Here is a 16436-nt window from a genome sequence, read left to right on the forward strand (position 1 = left end):
GCTGCACCAAGCTCAACGTTGGCCACCCATGCCTGTGGTCCCTTTACTGGCCTGCTGAGCAATTAGAACTAAAGCCTTGGAGTTCGTGGCTGGAGCCCGGGGGTTGACGACAAAAAGCAGTGGGAAGATGATAGATCCCAGTATATGTGGGCCAGGGTCTTCCTGGACTCAGGAAGACTCATTCCTCAGTGTCCTGTCCCCAGCCAGCAGAGCTGCACTGCCTCCTGGAACACACCTTGACTGAGCTATCAGAGGTTATCAACTCAATGAGGCTGGGGACCTGAGGGGGAAGAGTGGCCTCCCCACTCCAGGACAGACTGAAACCACAGATGCACTCCCATGGCCAAGGGTTCAGAGGCCAATCTCCCACTCACTGACTGCCCTCCAGTGGCTGCAGGGAGAGGCAAGTCTGGGAAACCCTGGGCCCTGAGGCCCCCCCTGTCCCCCAGCACTGCCTGTAACATCTTCCCAGCCTGGTCCTGGTTCTCCTCCCTCAGGGCCTCCCACCTTTGAGAGTGGGCCAGTCCCCGCCAGCCCCTAGCTCTCTCACTCCCCAAGTCATCCCACCCCTGTGTCTGGAAATCCCACTTTCTGCACACCTGTACCGGGTCACTCCATCTTGCCTGCTACCCTAATGTCCATGCTTCCCAGTCCCATCCTCCAGGATGTTCTCATCTCATGAGGGGTGGGACTTCCTCTCCCACCTTGAAGGCAAACAGCCTCCCATCCATCCTCCCATACGTCCATTTGTTCACCCGTCCACCGAGTTACCCACCCAGCTGTGTATCCATCCATCCACATGTCCTTCCTTCCACCCATTCCTCCACGCCCACATATCTGTCTTTTTATCCAACCTTCCATCCATTTGTCCATCACTCATCTGTCCATCCAACCACCTTATTCTTCACCATGGAGCCACAGCAGACTAGAGCAGGAGGGAGCACTGGCATGGCTCTAATCAACCTTAATTTTCAAAAGAAGAGCTGGGATCTAATCCTTCTTCTACCACTTGCTAACTGGATGGTCTTGGAAAACTAAATCTCTCTGGGCATTTTTTCTTCATCAATAAAGGGGGCATAACATCTAATTCTTCCACCCCACAGGGCTGTTGTGGGCATGTTGCTTTAGCAAAGGATGGATTCCTTGTTACATAACAGGCACAACGATTGCCTAAGCTGATCCTTGTCCTCTGAGAGGTTGAGTCCTCTCAGAGTCCGAGAGACATATGACCTCAGTGGGTCAGTGGATCAAGGGCCCGAAGGTGAACAGGAGAAGTTTTCTGAAAGCACAGAGGGCAGAGCAGGCTCTCCCAGGAGGGCGCCTTTGCGGGATGTGTCTGTTTCAGACACGCAGAGGAGGAAGAGAGGGCATTCTCGGCGGAGGCAACAGAAAAGCCAAGGCAGGGAGACAGGGAGGCCGAGCACACAGGGGAGCAGCTAATGTGCCCAGAGGCCAAGGCGGGTGGTCTGGAAAAGCAGGGTGGCTGGGAATTCCAAGGGTGGCACAGCAGGCTTTGGAAAGGGCTGGAGATGTGGAAAGATTGGGCAAGCCAGCACGAATCACCGTGATTCCTGACTCCCAGGCTTGTGCTCCAATCCCCAGACTGCCAGACGGGAAAAAAATATCTGCTTGGTGACAGCCAGGCCTCGGGAGACACGATTCCTGACGCCTAGAAGGGAAGCCATTGCCTGGCATTTCTGACCTTTGTGCCGCTAAATATATCATTGGTGACGGTGGTTCACGTCCCTGAGGCTGTGGGGCCACCAGATGAGGCTTCCACGGCCTCCCTCCCTGTCTCTGTGGCTCAGCCAGGGCCTTACTATACCCTGGGGAATCTGAACGCAGGACTGGGTGACAGTGGTGCCCCTGGGGAGCCGGATCCGACCCTTGGTAAGTGCCTTCCATGTGCCAGGCACCGTGCTGGGGGCTTTGCACAGCCTGGGAAGTACCAACTGTCATCCCCATTTCACACGAGGAAACTAGGGCTCAGCTAGACACCACCTACCCGAGTCCACACTGAGGCAGAGGGAGCCCGAAACCTAGGCCTGGCCAGGCCGGAAGACCTGTGCTCCTCCTCTACCCTGTCCCCTCCCCACACTCCCCTTGCCCTGGCGACGGTGGTCTCTTCCTGCACATAGCCCTGCTGGGAACTGTATTTTCTCCCTCACTAATTATCTTTCTGCCGCTGGTCCAGCTGGATTCTCCTAACATCCCTGAGAGGTGGACCATTACGCACACTTCATAGATGAGGACACTAAGGTCCAGAAAGGCAAGGGCCCTGCTCAGGCGCATGGGATGGTCAGGGGCCAAGTCAGACGCACCCACAGCAACATGGGGACAAGCACGCTGCACAGGGCCGTCCTCCAGTGGGTGACAGCACAGGGCCTCACGAGAGCCCAGCCCTCGTCCCTTAGCCCAGGGCTCCAGCTGGCTCCAGGTGGCCCAGCGGGATACCATGTTCCTCACAGCTGCTCAGAGAAACCCTGAGGGTGAGCATAAAAAATTCATCTCTAAGTGGTAAGACACTGGCCCTGGTGGGTAGCTGTAGTCTGAGGAATATTCACAGCCCTGCCCTGGGGATAAGGCCCAAGGAAGTCCTACTCTCCTGCTCCGCCACATGTATGGGCAGAAAGGTCCTGAGGGAACCACCCAGCAGGGTTGGGTCCCCATCGAAGCTTCCCGAGTTCCAGTAAGCCCCTTTGTAGACATGAGGTTTGAAGCTTCCCCAGTTCCAGCAAGCCCCTTTGTACACACGAGGTTCGAAGCTTCCCCAGTTCCAGCAAGCCCCTTTGTAGACATGAGGTTCATATTCTTAGGACCTCCAGGTGGGGCGAGGCCAATATCTGCAGGGCATCCTACAAAGATGGCGAGAATGATCATATGTATAACTTGTACACCTATGAGTGCTGAAGGGCTTTCTAGATCTTATCTCAGTGGATTCTCACAGCAGCCCTTTGAACTGGAGACTCTTGTGCCTTCTTTACAGCTGAGAGGACTGAGGCTTACAGAGGTCACACAGCTAAAAACCAGCATAGCCCAGGCAGTCCGGCTCCAGTCCAGCCCATAAACATTCCTCTAACCATCTTCTCTCAGCACACCTGTATCAGAACCAGGTGAGCACCCTCGAGGGCTATGTGATGGAACGAGCTGGCATGACCTCTGCCTGGCAGGGCCCCTGACCTCCTGGCCCCCTCACCAACTTCTCTCCAGTCCCACACCCAGCTCACAGAAGAGCTCATGACCAGCATGGTGGCAGCTCTGTGTGGCCCCATCATTCCCCACTGGGCACAGCTGGCCTTCAGGAAGAGGACAGAGGTCCCCCATTATGGTGAGGCAGGAGCCCCTCCATGGAGGTCCAGCCTGTGCAGGCCCCTATGGCGGGGGGAGGGGGACAGAGGGCAGTGCAGACATGAGCATGGCTGAGCTCTGGCTACCATGCTCAAGGATCCATGGGGGCAGGCCCTCCAGGGGCAGACTCCACTGTCAGGAGCCCAGGGGTTCTCTGGGGAGTGCTACCCTTTCTGACCTACCATGGTCCCCTGGCTCCTTGAGCCCAGCCCTGGCCACGCCTCCTCACTGTGCCTTGAACCGCAGGCACATGCCTGCTCAGGCCTTTTGCACGTCTCACTTCCTATTCCCCAGATGTCACATGGCTCTCCTCCTCACCTCCTTCAAGGCGTTGCTGAAATATGGCGTGCCCAGTGAGGCCTCCCGGCCACACGAGTTAGAACTGTCCCTTGGGCACTCCCTGGGCTCCTTCCCTCCACTGCATAGCTCCACGCCCTTGCCACCATCTGACACACCACATATTCTATGTGGCCACTTGTTTCTTCTCATTCTCCAGGCACGGGAATGTAAGAGCTTGAGAGCAGGGATTTTGGGCTGTTTTGTTCTTTGCTCTAGTCCCAGTTTCTAGAGCAGTGCCTGCCACATAGTAGATGCTCAACAAATATTTGTTGGACAGGTAGGTGAAGGAGTGAGTGCCAACAGCAGCCCCTGGCAGGGAAGCTACTCACGGACTGTCTTTACGTGCAGGGTGGGAGTGTGGGGAGAGGAGTCCTGCACCTCCTGTGCTGCAGCTGGCAGGGAAGAGGTGAGGTGAGGGACATTGTGGGCAGGGACGGGGCCTCGCGGGCAGGAGCCAGTGCCAGTGCATCCGGAGCAGGGCTGCCAGGCCAGCAGGCAAGGTCCGGGGCGGGCCATGGTGGAAGGGGCGTCCGAGGCCCTACACGGCTTGAGAAAGCTTCATTTGGCTGCCGGGGCTCAAGCTGAAGCCACATCTGAGCCTGGGCCCAGCGAGGCTGGCTCCTGAGGGCCCCTAAGCTCAGCTGTCCGGGGCTGCCCCAGCTAATATTAGCTCGTCCCCACCCAGCCAGGCGTCGGCCTGGCGGAGCAGTCCAGCCTCAGAGTGGGCACTACCCAGGGCACCAACAGGAGCCCCCAGCCCCCAGCAGCTCTGGGGTCCTGCCTGTGCCTGAGGATCCCCTTTAAAGAAGGGATGTTTCCACGCCCAGAGCTGTGATGCACGGCCCCGCCTGCCAGCCCCACTACAGTGGCACACTTGCTGGCATCAGGGTCCCCATGCTTGGCTCCCAACCAGAGCCTGATGTCAGCAGTCCGCCCTCCCCTTCCCCCAGTGGGCAGAAGTCCCGTCATCCACCTCTCTCATACCCCACCACTCCCAGGGAGGGAGGACAAGCAGCCCATTACAACAGATGGGGAGACCGAGGCTCAGAGGGTGCTGTGACCTGCCCAGGACACAGAGGGTTCACAGGGAACCAAGAGAGAATCCAGGCCTGCCTCCCAGGGTGACACCCCTGAAAGCTGCCCCTGGGAGACGGGCTCTGGAAGAAGGGGTCCTAGGGGCCAAGTTAGGTGAGGTGACCCTAGGAGAGGTATTTGGAGGTAGGGTCTGACGCTGAAAGAAGGAAGCAGGTTGGGGAACAGGTGAGGGTTTGGATCTTGCAGGGCCGGGAGCTGGTAAAATGAAGATAATGGAACCCACAATAATTAAGCACTTATGTTCTGGGTTCTGGGCTAAGTGCTTAACACATTTAATCCTCCCAATTTCCCTGTGAGTCAGGTGCTATTAATATCCCTCTCTTGAGGCACAGACAGGTTAGGAAACTTGCCCAAGGTCACACAGCTGGAAAGTGGTGGGGCTGGGATTTGAAGGAAGCCTTCCTGGTTCCAGAGGCTGCGCTCTTGGGAGGGAACGAGGCTTGGGGTCATATTGCCAAGGTTATGCAGACAGGAAGTAGTGGGGGGACTCGAAGCCCACACACTTTCTACTGAACTCATGATCAGGCTCTGCTCGAAGCAGGCGATTTGGGACAAAAAACATCCTAGGTCTTCAGGAGGAGGAGTCTGTTTTGAAAGCCAGTGACTAATGCCTAGAGAACTTCCCACAAACACAGCTGACAGGGGAAAGGGGACAAGGGGGGTGGGGACAGAGAAGGGGAGGAGGCAGACGGGGAAGGAGAGGCCTTCGGGAGAAACAGAGTCCAGAGAAGTCAGATTGGGGGTTAGGCTGGACCGAGAGGGGCTGGGGAACTTGTGCATCCTGGTTTTGGAAAATAGTTTCTTGGCCTTGGAGCTCTGGCTGTGGGTGGCGGCTGGGCTGGTGCAGCGTGAAGGAGGAGTTTGGAAAGACAGAGGGGCCAGGATGCGAAGAGCTTCATCTGAGCCTGGGTGGTGACAGGGGCAGGTAGGACCTGCCCCGACTGGGGTTTGCCCCAGCCTTTGCCTGTTTGTTCATCGTGGCTGCAGGTTTAGGGGAGGGCAGGACTGTGTTCCCGGGGGAGGCCAGGAAGGAAGGGGCCAGCCAGGAACAGGCTCAAAGGCGTGGCGCCAGTATCTGACCTTGGTCTTAAACCCTACCCTGTTTAATTTTTCTTCTAGTAAATATCTATTTAGCACCCACTATGCTCCAGGCCCTGTTCTAGGTTCCAGGGATAGAGTAGTTGATAAAACAGAAAAAAATCCCTGGCCTCATGGAACTTACATTCTAATGGGGGAAACATAATAAACAAGGCAAATAAGTAAAATACATCAAATCTTACATGGTGGTGCCAAAGAGAAAACAGCAAACCACGAAGTGGGGGAAGGGGCTGGAGAGGTGAAATCGAGCCGCTGACATCTGAGTGCAGGCCTGGAGCGGGTGTGGGAGTGAACCGCTGAGCAAAGACGCCAGCCAGAGTCCAGGTCCTGAGGCAGATGCACAAGCCACAGAGCTGGAAGGAGTGAGGGGGAGAGAGGAAGGGAGCAGAGGGAGGGCTGGGTGGGAAGCTCTCAGGGAGACCAGACGCCAGACTGAGGCAGAGCAGGGCTGACTTGGTCGGCCACCATTTTACCAGGACAGCCCGGCTGCCCCTCAGAGAAGGTGCAGTGGTGGGGTGGGTGCAGGTGGGACAGAGGCAGGGGACAGTTAGGAGGCCTTGGCCAGAGAAGAATCCAGGTGAGAGAAGACCACAGGTTCAACCAGGAAGGTGTCCATGGAGATGATGAGAGGTGGCTGGATTCTGATAACAGGGTTTGCTGATGTGGGAGAGAAAGAGGGGGGTCGAGGATGATTCCCAAGGGTTTCTAGTCGTAACCGGATGGATGCAGTTGCCAACTGGTGCAACAGAGCCTTACCCCAGACCGTCAGTTGCCCTAACACCTACGTCTTGGCCACAGGAAGGAGGAGAGTCCTCGGGAAGCTCTGCCAACCTGCACACACCCATCCGGCCCTCTCTGCGTCCGGATCCTTCCCCTCGGCTGGGAACCGTTGCCTGCATCAGCACTTCTCAGACTCCAGTGTGTATGAATCATCTGGGGATCTCGTTAAAATGCAGATTCTGAATCAGCAGGTCTGGGGCGGGGCCTGAAACTTCACATCTAACAAGTGTCCGGGTGACGTTGTTGGTCAAAGGGCCCCCCTTTGAGTCGAGAGAGCCCGCACATCCCAGACCACACTGCAGCGATTCTCCCTCGCCACCCAGCATTAGCACCATCTGGGAGTGGAGTAAACATTCTCACCCTCCCCAGATCTAAGAATCGAACTTCCCAGAACAGAGCCCAGAAGGCTGAGCTTTTTGAAGCACCCCAGGTAATTCTAAGGGTCAGCCATGGGTGGAATCTTCTAGCAACGACCATTACGGCCCCACAGCAGCCACTGCAAACACCCCTACCAGCCCTGGCCCAGTCCAGCCCAGCACCCGCCCCTGCACCCCTCTCCACAGAGCCCCTATGCCATCGAAGCTGGTCCCAAGAACCGCGCTCCAGCCCCTTCAGCCGGCACACTGTCTCCCTCTGTATGGGCCTTTCTGCAACTCCCTGAGGGCAGACAGCCAAAAGAAGGGCCCGTAGAAGAGGGCAACAGGTGCTGCCTACAGCCCAAGCAAGCACACCCTGAAGGGGTGGTACCCCCAGGTCTGTGCCTTCCAGAGGGCTGAGTGAGCTGCTCAGGCGGGAGTGTGATTACTAAGCCTTGAATGAATGAATGAGAACGGGACGAGGAAGGCTGAATGAACCTAGGAGGAAGCTCTTTAGACCCCTCCCCCGGGATCCTACCCACTTAGCAGCAGGACCCTTGCCAGGAGAGCTCACACGGGCCCTGGAGAGGAGCTAGGCTGGGATAGGGAAGGAGAAAAAGGGAAGGACTAACTTGATTCCCCAGCTCCTCTGGGAAGCTGAAGCCTGGAATTCTTGGACTCTCAGAGTGTCAGGGCTGAGAAGAGGCTTAGTGGTCATTTAGAAGATCTCTGTGTTTTACAGGTGGAAAAACTGCAGCCTGAAGGGGCCATGGGACTTGCCCAAGGGAGCCTGGCTACAGACCTTGCTCTGGACCAGTCGTCTGATGCCCACAACCTGAGTCCTCTCTGTGACCTCATCTCTCCACATACCCGGGCCGGTCCCTAATCCTGAGGGCCTGCCTGTCCCCAGCCCCAGGCCTCCAGAGCTGACCCACTGATCTCCAGCTCGAATCATGCAAGCTGGGTGACTTGGTGCCCAACTCAGACCCCTCACTCCCAGAGGAGAGGGTCAACAAGGGCAGGAGCAGCCAGGCTAAGTGTTAGGGACCTTGAGGCATAGATCTTCACGTTCAGCAAAAAGCAGAAAGGACAGTGAAGTGAGAGGAATAGATGAGCAAAAACCCAGAGGTTAAAACGAGGGCTGAAGATGAGGAGGCCAGGCAGAAGGGAGCAGCAGGAGCTATGGCCAGCTTCCACAGCGGAAGGCCTCGAACGCCGAGCTGAGGAGCAGCCAGCATTCCTACCACGTATCACCTCTTGCAGGACAATTTCTGATTCTTCCAATCCTTCTACCATTTCCCTCCAGGCCATATGGAGTCCCAGGGCCTGCATGGATGGGAGTACGAGGACAGGCGAAGCACCGTCACAAAGCCCTCTTCCTTGGGACTGCCAGAGCACTCCCTGAGCCCCTGCAGTCACCCAGGGGCCAGAACTTGCTGAGGATCCCTGCACAGGTGGTGGAGAAAGCGCATGTGGTGGGGAGGGAGGGAACCAGATGGAACTCCGAGCCTGGGGCATGGCAAGCAGACCCCACCGTCCCCGGAACATGGACAGAGGCAGCATTGTGGGTTATGGACGGAGTTCTGGTGTCAGACAGACCCAGGTCCAACTGCTGGCTCCACCACATGCGAGCTAAGTGACCTTGGAGAAGTTACTTAACCTCCTCGAGCAGCCTTGTCTGTGACATTGGTATGATAATAATAATGCAATCCTGTGAGAGTCTTGTGAGAATTAAATGAGAATGCACAAATCAAGCTCTTAAGACAGGGTCTGACACATAGTAAGTGCTTTAGTAAATAGAAGCCATTAGTATTGTGATTCAAGAAAGGAGACGGTTCTGGAAAATCCTGCTTGAGGGGATGCTAATGATTTGGGCCAAGTCTGGGTTGACTGGCCTGAGAAGGTCTCAACCAGCTGTACTGGCCCTGGAGTGGCAGGTGACTGCTTATTTTACCTCCTTCAGGGGAGGAAATTAATGGGAGTGGGTGGGAGAAGAACAGCATGCCCAGGTGGGGTTTGGTGTTCTTCTAAAACTGAGAGCCAAAAGACATACAGGTGGCCAGGCCCTGGGCCCACAGGCCTGGGCTGTGGGTTTGAGTCTCACTGATTCCCTGTGTGGTCTTGGGCAAGTGTCTTTCTCTCTCTGGGCTTGTTTCTCTTCCACTGGATGAAGGTAGTGACCAGAGGTGGCTCGGAAGTACCCATTTGCTCCAACAGCCCCATGCACATGCAGAGTCCCTTGCACCCAAGTAGTTCCCTGGAATAAGGCAGCACACAGCACACTGTCCCTGGAAGCTCTCAGGCACTCCTTTTCCCCTAAGCCTGCACACAAGGACGGGGAGCTCGGGCTGGAGTGGTGGCCAGGTTGGCCCTGGAGCTGACGGGAGGCAGCAGCTCAAGGCCTGACCTTTTGGTCCGGAGCGAAGGCACCGGTCATGAGACCGCTCAGAATAGCAGAGACACTATATTCAGCTGTCGTGGGAGGCCTCAAGATCCCCAGCCCAGGCAACGGGCCCTGGAATGAGCCCCCACTGGACAACCCCCCACACACTTCTGAGACAACCCACCTCCCTCCCTGAAAAGCTCAAGTCAACCCCCTCCAAAGCTCCTGGCAGCTGCCAGACCTCCTGCGCAGAGCCAGGGAGCACAGACTCCTGCCCCCGGGGTGCCAGACTCCAGACACTCTGTAGATCATGTGACACAAAGCACCCCCTAAGCCAGGAGTTAGGAGACACAGGTGTATGAACCAGCCTCCCAGCTAACCTGCCCACATGTGACGTCAGGTAAAGCACTTCTCTCTGGGCCTCAATTTCCTCATCTGTCATAATAATAGCTCCTGTTATATTGAGCACGCAGGAAGCTTAGAGTCTGGAGTGGGGAACAAACCTGAACCAAGCAAGGCTGCTAATGAACTTTTTACTATGAACCAGACAGCTTCTCTCTCTGGTTCTGAACTCTGACCCGGGGGAGGCATCCCTGAGGAACTGATGTTTGAGGTGAGGTGTGAGGAATGAAAAGGGGTGAACTGAGAGGAAAGAGTGCTCCAGAGGAAACAGTATATGCAAAGGCCCTGAGGCAGGGCAACCTGGCACATTTGAGAAGCTATAAAGGAGGCCAGGTGGCTGGAGCTGGGTAAGCCATGGGGAGAGTTAGGCCAGGGGAGACCAAACTGAGTAGACAGTCCGGGCCGTGGAGGCCACAGTTTGGGCTGGGAAAGTGGTGAAGGGTTCTAAGTTTAGGTGGTGACCTGACAGGTTTGTGAGTTGAAAAGACCCCTGTGGTTGCCAGGTGGAGAATGAACTGGAGGGGCCGGGGGCCAGAGGCAGGAGAGTACACATGAAGCTTTGGGGAGGTGGCGTGAGGGGAACAATAGCGGCTTGAGCTGGGATGGTGGATGTGGAGATGGAGGGACGAGGACAGAGTCTGGAGGTAGCAGGAGGTAAAATGATGATACAACCAATAGGAGTAGTAACAGCAGCCAACATTTATTGAGCATTTACTGTATGCCAGGCCCTGTGGCTTGGGCTGTTCATCTTTACATCAACCCTCCCAGGTTGGTTCTGTCACTCTACCCATCTAGTGGTGAAGGGGCTGAGGGACTCCAACCAGGAGATGCTTGGTTTGAGCTTTTGGTTATTGTGAGAGGGACTGGGCAGGGAGGTGGAGGCACCATTCAAAGACACGGGACCCCTGCACAAGGAACACAGGAAGGAGAGGAACACTAAACAGGGGACCCACTGTGGCGGGGCTTTGGGTTAGCTGGGAGGAAAGTACACCCAGCCCCATCTCCATACTCAGGGGTCTCCTGTGCATGAGACTTGAGTGGGGCACTGGCCTGGGGGTGCAGGCTCTGAGGTGAGGTCCCTGATAACAGCTCTGTCTCCACCCCGATGTATGCCAAGGCAAGACTCCAAGAGCCCTATGTCAGCTGGGACCCAAGGGAGGAACAGAAGTCTCTGGCCAGATGCTTCGTTTCAGCTATCAGGTGAATTCCCTTCCCAGGGAGTTGATCGGGGGGTCAGGTCTGCATCAGATCCCAAAGAGATGGGGACAAGGCAAACAGATGGGCATAGGACAAGGGATCAGAGGAGAGGAGGCCAGTGAGGTGGATGGAGGTGGAACTTCCCTAGCTTGGGGGCTAGTGGCATTTCTTTGGCATTTTGAAGGTCAAGTGACTCTGGGGGACAGATGTCATCACATACACACACACCCCACACACGCGTACTAGCAACACTCTCTGGCCTACAGCACAGGGACCACCATTGGCCTGATATCACACAGAATGATGCTCCTGGTGATAACATGCAAATCATAGGCAAAAGCCAGGGGCCTTGGACCCGAGCTGATCCCCAAGGAAGAGAGGAGGGCAGGTGTCCAGCCGGGCTGCCCCAACACACTCTGCTGCATGCGAGGACTGCCCATCCTCTGCCCTCTGCCTGGCTAACCCCTACTTGCCCCTCGAGCCTGCCCCAGCATTACCTCCTCTGGGACAGTTCTTAGGAGGCCCCTTCACTGCCGTGCCACAGCGCGTCAGCATCCTTCTCATGCTGTGTGTGTCCGGGGCACCGTGCCCCGGCCCAGAACACCAGCTGGGCTCATCCGGCTCCATGGTCCCAGCTCACCTTCCACCCCTCACTGCTCAGGCTTGTGCCTGAAGCATAGGAGAGGGGGGCCAGGGAGAAGCTGCTCTAGCTGGAACTGTCACCCCTCAGGAGCCCAGACGGGTACTCCCACCTCAGCCAAGCAGCCCCTATCTTTTGGGCCAACACCAAGGCCCGGGATGGGTGGCAGCTCTCAGGGAAAGGCGACCTCACCATCCAGCCCACGCACCAACCACTGGCCTGGCCTAGCACGGTGTTTCTACTGAGGATGGGAAACGATGGGACGCGCCCCGGCAGGGCAGCTCGGGAGCCCCGGCAGCCGGAGGCAGCAGGCAGGAAGCTGCTCTGGCATTTCAGCTCCCTTGAGGCACACCTGCACCCAGCCACTCAGCGCCCTTCTCGCGTACAAGCACGCGCAGGGACACTGCCACACACGGCCAGGGGCTCTCGCACACAGCACGCAGTCTCACATACACACGGTCTGTGTCACACACAGGGACCCCCGCCCGCCCACAGCCTCCCGCACAGATGGTCTCATGCACACAGCCTTACGTGCGCACACACGCACGCACACGGCCTCACACGCAGAGCTCCACACATGGCACACACAGTGACACACTCACACGGACACACTCGCCCCGAGTCTCTCACGCACTCCCAGAATCTCACACACACGTCCCTTGCACATGCAGCCTCCCTTCCTCATATGCGCAGCCTCTCCCACACAGCCTCTCTCTCTCACACACGCGTCCATCTCTCACAACACACAGAATCGCCTCTCTCACGTTCACACACGGTTCTCTGACAGGGACTCACAGCTGAACCGCACACACGGCCTCGCTTGCGCGTATTTTTATTCTCACACACGCGAAGCCTCACACTCACTCAGAGTCTCTTACACAGATTTTCTCTCACACGCCTATGCAACGTCTCACACACGAGATTCTGGCCTGGAATCCAGAATGAGACTTTGAATCCCGACCCACCGCTCTGAGGAGGCCCGAGTGGGGGAGGGTAAGCCAAGGTGACAGCAGTGGCGGTGGAGCAAAGATGGAGGGGAGGAGGGCGGGCAGCCGCAGAGAGGCAGCGCAATGCAGCTCGGCCGGCCGGCAGGGCAGCGGCAGGAAGCCTGGGTTCTAATCCCAGCTCTGCCCTCCCCGCTTCCTGTGTGCCCTTGGGCAGGTCCCCCCGACAGGCCTCAGTGTCCTCGTCTGTTACCCAAGGGAGTCGGAAAGGACTACAGCCTTTTTGTGAGGCTATTGTGGAAAGAAGGTGGCACGGACAGGCTGAGAGGGGACATCTGCTACCACCCACCTCCCTCCTCATTACCCCCCCACCTCCTGCCACCCCTGACTGCCCAGCTTTTCCCTTGAAGGCTGCTAGTCAAGGGACATTCACTTGAGAGGTTTTCCAAGACTTTCCCATAAGGCTTTGTACTCCAACGAGACCTCACACCACACTCGCCGGCCCATTCGTGTGCCTTGGGTGAAGCCCACCCCACAGCCTGGGGATGTCCAGTGGGATGGGATGGACAGGGGAGGGGGCTGGAACATGCCCCACCGACCCCTGCCTGCCCTGAAACTCAGGGACACTGATCAGAGCCCTCACGCTAAGTCCAGGGGCTGAGCTGGGAGGAACCCCCTCTTGCTAGGCAGCCAGCGGGCTGAGACTACAATGAGGAAGCGGGGCCTGCCCCGTGCTCCTGGGGCCAAAGTGGAGGGGGGATACGAGGGGGGTGCCGTCCAAGGTCGAACGTGGGCTGACCTGGCAGCTGCTCTAACCCAGGCCCGCCTTGGACCAGCCTGCCTCCCGCCCCCACCCCAACAGCCCCCTCCCCCTCTGCCAGCCCCTCCCCCCAGCTCAGCCACAGCCTCCACTTACATAACCCTCTAGCTGTGGTGGCCTGGCAGGAAAGGGGAGGGGAGGGGAGGCCTCTGAGGGTCCCGGTCCACTCAGGAATGGCAGGAGCTGGTGGCCAGCTCGGGGGAGGACAGGGTCCCAGGAGAATTGGGTTCTAGTCCTGCTTAGCCTCCAGCTCCCTCGGTGACCTTGGGCAGGGTCCTCAGTGGCAAAACAGGGGGGCCTGGCTCTCTCTCTATTACCCCACTCCCACCCCACATAAATACACCTGTTCTAGGGTTCAAGGCATAAGGCTCTGACCTGCTGTCGCCTCTCTCACAGGCCCTACTGGGTCTTACCTCGGTAACAAAGCTACCAGGCTTGTGCCTAAACACAGCCTTTCTCTGCCCACGGGTGCCTGGGGCCCCCGAGTCTCCTTCCTCCACTGACCCTCTGCAGATTCCTCCTCCTCCCCACGCCCTCCACAGGCTCCGGAGGGGAGGGGTGTGGAGCTGTAGAAGACCAGGCAGGGCAGAGGCAGGGCCTTGCCTGGGGGTGGAGGGCTCCGTTGGGGGAGGGGCTCTGCTTTAAATTCCCAGCTCTGCCCCTCCCCTTGTGCCTCAGGCTCTCTTCAGGCCTCAGAGGACAAAGCCCAGCAAAGGCCGAGAGTGTCTCTTCCTGGGTAGGTGGCTGCCACTAGCCTCTCCTTTTGGGCTCGGTTCCTGATGGTCCAACAGCAAAGGTCTTGGAGTTCACCATATCCCCTCCCCTATTTTACAGATGGGGAAACGGATCGAGAGAGGCCATCAGAGGGGCCAAGGTCAGCAGCAGGGTGTCCTCTCTTTCCTGCAACAAGCTGCTGTCACTAATGGGGAATGGCCAGTGAGGACACGCCCACCTCTCACACACCCTCTCCTTGTAGGTTCCCCCTTAGGGACCCCCTCTCTGCCCCATGACAGGTCCCAGAGGACACACAGGCATAAGCCCAGTGACCCCCTCCAACATCCTCCCCGTTCAACCAGGAGGAAGACCTCCCAGGAGGAGATCTCACATCCCCCACCCCACAGCCCAGCCCTACACCAACTACCCAAGCCAAGGAGATTAGCAGAGGAGATAGACCACCGCCTCAGAATCACCTGAGGATGCTCTCTGGGGAGGGGGCTGTTTGTCTCCAGCTGGCCAGCAGGCCTCAGGCCCTCTCTGGCATGCCCCCTGGGCTGGCTCCCCATGGCCCCTTACCTGAAAGGGAGGAGGAGCTCCCAACTTCCCTCCCCACACTAAAATCTAGAGGGTAGTTCACACCGTCACAGTGTACATCTGCAAAGACACAAATATGCACAAATATGTGCTCGTGCACACTCACGCATACACACATGCTCACTCATTCCCACTACACACTTTACCCACCCAAATATACACCACCACACTTGCCTAAATATGCACACACAATCTAATCTACTCATACACACAAACACACCCATTCATACTCACTCATACATATTAAATTTGGCAATAGAGACACAGATTCTTACATATAAAACCAGTCACCCTCACAAAGAGTCGCCCTCTTTCTCTCTCTGCACACACCCCTTTCAGTTCTGAACTCCCTAGGCGCCAGTTTTCCAGTCCACCCCTTCCCGCGGGAGGCAGAGGACGCTGCCTTCCCTGCCCCGCTCTTCTGATGGGTAAGTTGTCACTTACCCGCGCGTAGCGGGACGAGTAGGGGTCCTCGAAGAGAGCCCAGATGCGCGGCTGCCAGCGGCGCCAGAAGCCGCCAGGCCGGCCGTCTGGGGAGTCACTGAGCGCCAGGCGTTTGGTCATCTCCAGCTCGTCCTCGCCGTCGCCCGAGTCGCCAGGGCCGTCGGCGTCCGCGTCGTCCGCGCTGTTGTCCAGGGGCGCGCCGCCAAAGCTGTCGAGCGCCTCCTCGGCGTCGCGGTGCTGGCGGTACGTCATCCAGCAGCAGGGCTCCACGTCGGTCTCGTCGATGCCCCAGAAGGCCAGCTCCTCCTCGTAGAGCGGCCCGCACACGTCGGCCGGGCAGTGCAGCTTGCCCGTGCGGTAGTAGTTCAGGATGTGCGCAAAGACGCCCGGGTGGCGGTCGAAGAAGAACTCGTCGGCACGCGGGTCATAGTCGAAGTGGCTGTGGGCGTCGGGCTCCGCCAGCCAGGCGAGCCGCGTGCCGGGCAGCGTGCGCAGCGTCGAGCGGTACGTCTGGTGGCGCGTGCCGCCCACGTTGATCACGATGCGCTCGCTCTCGTCCCCTTGGCCCATCGCGGCGCCCCCTTAGGCATGGCGCGGCCCACCGACACCCATGGGAGCGGCCGCCAGGGGGAGATGGCGCCGGGGAGGGGGGCGCGCAGCCTCCTCCCCCCTCCCCCCAGCCGTCGGGGGGAAACAGATGCCCGCGGCTCTGGCCACCCCAACGAGCGACTCAAGCCCCCGAGGAGCTTTTTGTCTCGTGCCGGTCCGAGGGAGTGTGCGCGGGATCCCAAGGGTCTCTAGGTGCCGGGTGTGGGAGGGAGCTGGTCCGGCTGCGGAGGAGGCAGAGGAGGAAAGAAGGGAGGGAGGGAGGGAGGCAGGGAGGGGGGCGGCGCTCAGCGGCGAGCCCCGGGAGGAGGGGAAAGAGGGTGGGGGGGACGGGCGCCCGTCCCCATCTCAGCGGGAAAATGGAGAAATCAGCACAACGCTTTTGGGGGGAAGGTCAGCTGCTCCCAGGGCCGGACGGATAGACCAGCCCCCGGAAGGGGGAGAGGGGGAGAGGGGACCGGGAAATTCGCCTTCCTCTGTGCGGTGGTCGCCGCAGCGCGCTCTCGGCGCTGGGGAGATGGATGCCGGCTGCCTTCCTCCCTGCGTGGCCGGGCTGCAGCTCGGGACGCAGGGCGGGCTCCGGCCCCCTCCCTCTCTCTTTGCTTGGCTGCCTGCTCCCCCCGGCGGCGGGCGCACCCGCCCGCCCGCCCTCCTCGTTCCTTCTCCCCGCCTC

At 58.4% G+C, this 16436-nt stretch overlaps 1 protein-coding gene across 1 annotated transcript in view; it reads right to left on the reverse strand.

The window, feature by feature from the left end:
• The window catches only part of KCNC1 (potassium channel, voltage gated Shaw related subfamily C, member 1), a 44482-nt gene extending 28703 nt beyond the window's left edge, over positions 1 to 15779 (reverse strand). Inside the window, exon 1 of the mRNA XM_012654257.1 lies at positions 15158 to 15779. Coding sequence (XP_012509711.1) covers positions 15158 to 15727 — 570 coding nt within the window. The 5' untranslated portion in view covers positions 15728 to 15779. The remainder of the gene's footprint in view (positions 1 to 15157) is intronic.
• Between the last annotated feature and the right edge of the window lie 657 nt (positions 15780 to 16436).

Source organism: Propithecus coquereli, unplaced genomic scaffold, assembly GCF_000956105.1.
Source record: "Propithecus coquereli isolate 6110/MARCELLA unplaced genomic scaffold, Pcoq_1.0 Scaffold44, whole genome shotgun sequence".
Classification (NCBI taxonomy): Eukaryota; Metazoa; Chordata; class Mammalia; order Primates; family Indriidae; genus Propithecus; species Propithecus coquereli.